General features: G+C 44.7%; 1 protein-coding gene and 4 non-coding genes across 6 annotated transcripts; all 5 read left to right on the forward strand.

The window, feature by feature from the left end:
* The first annotated feature begins 1,363 nt into the window (after positions 1–1,363).
* Positions 1,364–5,348, forward strand: RPS12 (ribosomal protein S12). 2 transcript variants are annotated; one of them, XM_065631968.1, is made up of 6 exons: positions 1,364–1,398; positions 1,535–1,586; positions 1,995–2,111; positions 3,795–3,897; positions 4,402–4,503; positions 5,262–5,348. In XM_065631968.1, exons 2-6 carry the CDS (start codon positions 1,573–1,575, stop codon positions 5,322–5,324), a joined length of 399 nt encoding a protein of 132 aa, XP_065488040.1. In that variant the 5' UTR covers positions 1,364–1,398; positions 1,535–1,572; the 3' UTR covers positions 5,325–5,348. The 2 variants fall into 2 exon arrangements, with proteins under 2 accessions (XP_065488040.1, XP_065488041.1); XM_065631969.1 differs by having other exon boundaries at positions 1,375–1,398; positions 1,538–1,586.
* Positions 2,830–2,904, forward strand: LOC135987834 (small nucleolar RNA SNORD101). The gene has a single exon (XR_010606069.1). It is a non-coding gene; the product is annotated as a small nucleolar RNA SNORD101 (small nucleolar RNA).
* On the forward strand, positions 4,248–4,334 carry LOC135987845 (small nucleolar RNA SNORD100). Its single transcript, XR_010606080.1, has one exon. It is a non-coding gene; the product is annotated as a small nucleolar RNA SNORD100 (small nucleolar RNA).
* Positions 4,809–4,943, forward strand: LOC135987843 (small nucleolar RNA SNORA33). Its single transcript, XR_010606078.1, has one exon. It is a non-coding gene; the product is annotated as a small nucleolar RNA SNORA33 (small nucleolar RNA).
* Positions 5,349–5,676: 328 nt separating the features above from the next.
* Positions 5,677–5,758, forward strand: LOC135987846 (small nucleolar RNA SNORD100). Its single transcript, XR_010606081.1, has one exon. It is a non-coding gene; the product is annotated as a small nucleolar RNA SNORD100 (small nucleolar RNA).
* The last annotated feature ends 242 nt before the right edge of the window (positions 5,759–6,000 follow it).

Consider the following 6,000-nt stretch of genomic DNA (forward strand, 5'->3'; position numbering starts at 1 on the left):
CAAGGAGAGAGACAGCTGGAGCCTGGGAGTGCTGCAGCCGCAGCCCCCCAGCCATTTCCCTGACCAGGGAAAGCCCAGCCTTTCCCTGGCTCAGAAGGGTTGTGCTGGCTGTGGGGCAGTTCTGAGCTAAAGGAGTGGTTTCCACTTTCACTCTCTGCCTTCTCCTGCCCTCCTCAGCCATGGTGGGTCACTGTGTGGTCAGTGCCCCTTCATCACCTGGATTAGGCCTGCAGCCTACTGCTTGACCATACCAGGAAGATCAAAGGAGGACACATTGTAGAAAAGATGACTGACAACATTGGTGACAAATGTGTTCCGTTGCATTAGCCACAAACCATGGCTATCAATATCTCCTACTTATTTTTGTTATGTTTTGTCACTATGTGTTTTTTTACAAAGATGTCAATGTGTGGACCACCCAACAGTCAAATTGTCAAGACTGAAAGAGATGGGATGGACAAAGGCCCATGTCAAACTGACAGCACCTGAGCAGGTAACACATTTGAAATGTGGCTGTGCTGCAGCCCTCATTAATGTTTATAAATATATAAAGGGTGAGTGTCATGAGGATGGAGCCAGGCTCTTCTCAGTGACAAGGGGCAATGGGTGGAAACTGGAACACAAGAGGTTCCACTTAAATATGAGAAGAAATTTCTTCTCAGTGAGGATGCCAGAGCACTGGAACAGGCTGCCCAGGGGGGTTGTGGAGTCTCCTTCTCTGGAGACATTCAAAACCCGCCTGGACGCCTTCCTGTGTAACCTCCCCTAGGTGTTCCTGCTCTGGCAGGGGGATTGGACTGGATGATCTTTGGAGGTCCCTTCCAACCCCTGACATTCTGTGTGGCGGCCGTGCCGCACGTACACCCAACAGCCGAGCCACCTGTCAGTGCCCACACACACGGAGCCTGCGGGAGCACCTGGCGGGGATGGGAATAGTGAGGTTGCACTTTTTAGATTTCTCAGTTACAGTCAAGTGCTGTAACCCCCACTGACTGACGGCAAGGGATTTCAGTAAGGTTTGCCCCCTCTAGGTTGCCAGGCATTGAGCATCGGTGCCGTCTGAAGCCGCTTTAGCAGCAACGGGTGCACTTGCTGCCCTAGGGAAGACGATGGGACCCACCCCAGGTGGCCCCTGGGTCCCCTGGCCGGCTGCTGAAGTCGGATTTACCCCCAGGACGCCGCGCTCGCTGCGGGCCGGCTCCCGCACCCAGGGACGGGGAGACCCCGCGGCGCCGTCTCCACGGCTACGCGGGGCCTGGCGCTCGGCGGGCGTGGAGGCGGATCAGGCAGCGCGGCGGACAGCCCCGCGCTCACGCGGGCTGAGGTCCTCGCGTCCTATAAAAGGGTGAGGCGGAAGGCCCGCCTTCTCTTTCGCGTGCGGCCGGCGGTGCGGCCGGGGTGAGTATCGGCATGGCGCCGGGGCCTGTGAGCTGAATCCCCGCGGTCGGCGGGGCATCGCGGCGGGAGGGGACCTGGCGGGGGTCCCGGGGCGGCCGGCGCCACTCACCGGGGCGGCCTGTGTCTGTATTTGCAGCAGGAACCCGGGCGGGGACAGCACCCACCGAGAGCGCCATGGCCGAGGAAGGGTGAGCGGGGCCGGGGCCGTGGGGGGCGGCGGGCGGAGGGGCCGCGTCTCGGCGGGCCGCGCTGCTCTGTGTCGGGCCTTGCAGCTACGGCCGCGCGGGCCCCGCGGTGGGGCTGCCGCCTGCTTCCTGCTGGGGAGAGGCTCCGTGCTCGGCGTGGGGCCTGGCTGTGGGGTGGCTGTGTGCAGGGCTTGCCCTTTTCGGGAGGGCAGCGTGGAGAGAGCACAGCTGGCCGGCTTGCCAGGAGGATTTAATCTCTTAGTTTCTTTCAAGTTTGTCTTTTTATGCTTTCTCCTTTCACTTGGTTCTTTAGCTTCCTTTTCTAATGGATTTTTTTAATGACTGCGTGCTTGTAGGTGAATGGGAAGCTTTTGCTTATAGTTGTAAGAGCAATTTTTGTCTTCTCTTTAGCATTACTGCTGGAGGTGTAATGGATGTTAACACCGCCCTACAAGAAGTGCTGAAGACCGCACTTATCCATGATGGCCTAGCTCGTGGTATTCGTGAAGCAGCCAAAGCCTTGGACAAGTAAGTGTTGTTTTCCATTTTTGTCTATGGTGAATTGCAAAACTGGGTGAGCTGTGTTAAGCACACACAGTGCTAACTTTGTCCAGAGGTTTAGTAGAAAGATTTTGCAGGAACATGTTTTTCTGCTAATGAGTTTTGTCTTTTGCTGTATGTTTTGGAGTCTTTAACTATGATCTTAAAATACAGATGCTAAACTCGGTGACTCAAGAATAACAGCATCTACTGTATTAGGTTCTGTCTTTTTGTGGCCCCAGTGCTATTGAATTTTCATGTGGAGTAGTTTTGTGAAGAAAATGGAATGGTGCTTTTGGTGTATGGGTATGTGGAAGTATAGGGCTCAAAATCCTTGTGTTTTAGGAAGTGATAAACTCTTCTCAGAACTTTCTGAGTTTTTAATTGGGGGGGTTAATTTGTGTGTCAGACCTAGCCTGGAAGAGTTGGTTCGAGTTTTATGAAGAAAAACTGAAATTCATAGTTTGTCTTTAGTTTTTTGCTAGCTTCTGGAGTTAGTGCTGCAGCTGTAAATAATTGCTTTGGTACAGTATCTAAACCATTTTAAGCTTGTCATATATGTGCCAACCGTAGTAATTAGTTATGGGATTCTTTCTAGACTGAAGTATTACATATATATGTGTATGTATACACATAAATACACACCTGTGTATGTCTGTATTTAGGTACATGCTTCTAAGACTGTGCTTAAGTGTGATGCTGCAGTGTTTGGGTGATGACTCAGCGATTTGTCGGATACCCCTTCACTCTTCTTATGAGTGAGAATAGCAGTCTGACAAACCTGTATGCAAAAAGCTCCTAAGACAAGGTACCGAATAATGGAAAAGGAATACGACTTAGGTGACTGACAACTAGTTTGTAAGAGTTCTTTTGAGTTGAACTACAACTTCATATGCTATGTGTTAAGAGGATGATATATGTACAAGGTTTATATACCTTTGTGTGTGATGGCTTTTGCTTGGAAATGTTTCTGAAACATTCTAGTGAAACTTATGATGAAGAAGCCCACAGACAAAACTGACTTTGTTTGCAGTGGTTGAATTACATTAGGCTAAGCATAGAAGACCTATACAGCTCTCTTTGTTGTCAGGTATCCCTTTGGTATTCTTAACATTGTACCACAGTATACAAAGAGCCTAATTAGAATTGGGGTGCTGTCATAACAGCTTCTTTGAACGTGAGTAGAAAAGATTGTTCTAAAGAGCTTATGACAACTTGACATGAAAATTGAAACTTTCAATAATTACAATTCTAATGTTAAATTACTGTCAGGTGAGGTAAGCAAGAAAAAGCAACTTGTAATTTGTTTGCTTTGTAATAGTGGCACTAGTTCTTTATGGGACCTGTTGTTGATCATTACACCTTTTTCCAATGACTGTGAATTTTTTAGTGGGATTTTTAGAAGCTTCCAAAACTGGAATAGAATCTGATAATAAAGCTAACAATGTGTGAGTAGTCTGTTACATATATGAAAAACATAAAAAGTAGTAGATCATCTAAAAAGTATATTTAGTATTTCACAAACATGTGTTGTCTCAAAACCAAAGGTTAAACTTGGGAAGTGGCTGTCTAGAAATGCATGTGCTGTGTTTTGTTCTTTGTGGTTTTGGTTATTAAAGAAAGTTTGAACAGCCTCTGAAGTTACATTTGTCAGTTGTCATTTTTTTTTAGGCGCCAAGCCCATCTTTGTGTTCTGGCTTCAAATTGTGATGAACCCACATATGTAAAGTTAGTTGAAGCACTTTGTGCAGAACATCAGATCAACTTAATAAAGGTGAGTGTCAGAACTTCAGACACAAGTTTGAAACAGTTGTCCTGCTTACAATATAAGTTGCTTCTTTCAGCATATAGAGAGCTGAAGCTTTGAAAATTTATGCTGTAATTCTGCATATGGCTCTTCTAAGCAAAATTTTGCTTAGCAGCAGAAATTGTTTTAATTCTGTGTGGTTGTCATAAAAGCAGTACAAAAACTGTGGATGTAAATGGATGTGTCACAGGTCGTTAACACAGTTTAAATGAATTTTTGTGTCCTGTATAATAAGAAATAGAATTAATGCTGCAAGTGGTTGTGGAGCATGAGAGGGGTCTTAATGTCACTTTTTCTTCAAGATAAAGTACTTATAAGCTGTACAATGATGATACTTTGGCTCCCTCTACTGATACCTGTGAGGAAAGCAGCCATCCGTTACCCAATGCTTCTGAGAGTACAGCAGCTTCTTTGCTGAACCCAGTTATGTCAGAAATGGCTAGTTCTAATGTTATGCAATGTTTTACACAGGTTGATGACAACAAGAAACTGGGTGAATGGGTAGGTCTCTGCAAGATCGACAGAGAAGGAAAACCTCGCAAAGTAGTGGGCTGCAGTTGTGTGGTTGTCAAAGTAAGATGATGCTAATCATATTATAGCTTGTTCTTGACTTTTGAAAATAAGCAGTAAAGATAAGGTTGCTTTAGATGAGGAACTACTAAATACAGGTCTTAGATTTTTTTTAAAACAGTTGCTTTCCATTGTTGCTAGTGAAAAATTAACTGCTTCTCTGTTCTATATTCCCTTTCATGTTTATTTAAAGTACTGATATTAATTTTGTGAGTTAATGGTTGTGTCCTTAAAGTATCTATGCCCACTTGCCAGTAAGTGTTAAAGATATTTTGACACGAAGAGATGAAGTTTTGCTTCAGAAAAAAATGCCAGTTCAATGTATCTGCTCAATGTGAAAATGTTTTGCAGAGCACATTTTAAAATGACACTGGTAAAGTAAAGCCACCGTACGAGCCTTGAAGACTTTGTTGTCTTTGAGGTCCCAAGAGATGGCTACATCTTCACAGTAAAGCCTAATGCCTTCTGCCTGTGTGTTCATACTTCTGCTGCTGTATCGTGTATTTTGCTTGGCTTTAAGCAGAAATGAAGAATTGACTTGGATCCATACCAATGGGTGTTACACTCGAATGAAATAGTCTTTTATTAGAGAACGAAAGGAAAGCAACTGGCAGATTGCTTGAGGTTACCTGTGTGGAATTTTGGGAGTATTTAGGAATGGTTTGAGAAAAGGTGTCAGGATTTCAGTTGTCCTTTTAAAAATAGATTGTAAAATTTTGTATGGGTCTGTATGTTCCTAATGGAGTTATCTTGTGTTACAGGACTATGGCAAGGAATCTCAGGCCAAAGATGTCATCGAGGAGTACTTCAAGTGCAAGAAATGAATGGAAAATAAATTTTGAACCTGACTAGTGTGTGTGTGATTAATGGGTGGGTATTTGCAGAATAGTTATTTGAACTGCAAAGGATAATGTCAGAAGATGAAAGAACTTTGCAGATCTTGGTGTAGTTTACTAGTATGTTATCTCTCTCAGCTGTCTGAAAAGATAACAGCAGTCCTTGCCATTTGTATTGTAGGGTGTTTCTATTGCCTGTTCCGGCCCCAGAGGTTACCAACTTGTGGAATTTAGCACAGCCTCTCACTTGCAAAAGTGCTGGTGGTTTGTTTGGCAGTGCTTAGGCGTGTACTTCTGCGGAGATTCTGAATAACTTGTTAGGGGAAGTCTGAAGTACTGCTGCATCTGTGATGAAAATTTGGCTCCCTCTACTGAAACAAATGAGGAGAATGGCCTTAACCGTTACCCAATTCTGAGATGTTGCAGGAATTTCTAAAATGCTATATTAATTTATTCAGGGAACTTACTTGACACGAGGTGTTTTGTTGGGGTTTTTCCCTCCACTTACTCAGTTCTGAAGCAAATCGTGGGTAGAATTTAGCATCTTTTAAGTATCATTTTGTACTTCTGTAGTTCTAAGTAGTCAAGGTAGCCAAGTAGAGTTTTCACTGCTTAGACAAGGCAATGTTGAACTGTGACTTGCCCAGTGTCTTGGTTTGCCTAG

The sequence above is a fragment of the Caloenas nicobarica genome, chromosome 3, assembly GCF_036013445.1.
Source record: "Caloenas nicobarica isolate bCalNic1 chromosome 3, bCalNic1.hap1, whole genome shotgun sequence".
NCBI lineage: Eukaryota > Metazoa > Chordata > Aves > Columbiformes > Columbidae > Caloenas > Caloenas nicobarica.

Coding starts and splice junctions, on each gene's coding strand:
- RPS12 (XM_065631968.1), top strand. Junction 3,898..4,401: donor ATCAGATCAACTTAATAAAG/GTGAGTGTCAGA, acceptor TGTTTTACACAG/GTTGATGACAACAAGAAACT. Junction 4,504..5,261: donor GCAGTTGTGTGGTTGTCAAA/GTAAGATGATGC, acceptor CTTGTGTTACAG/GACTATGGCAAGGAATCTCA.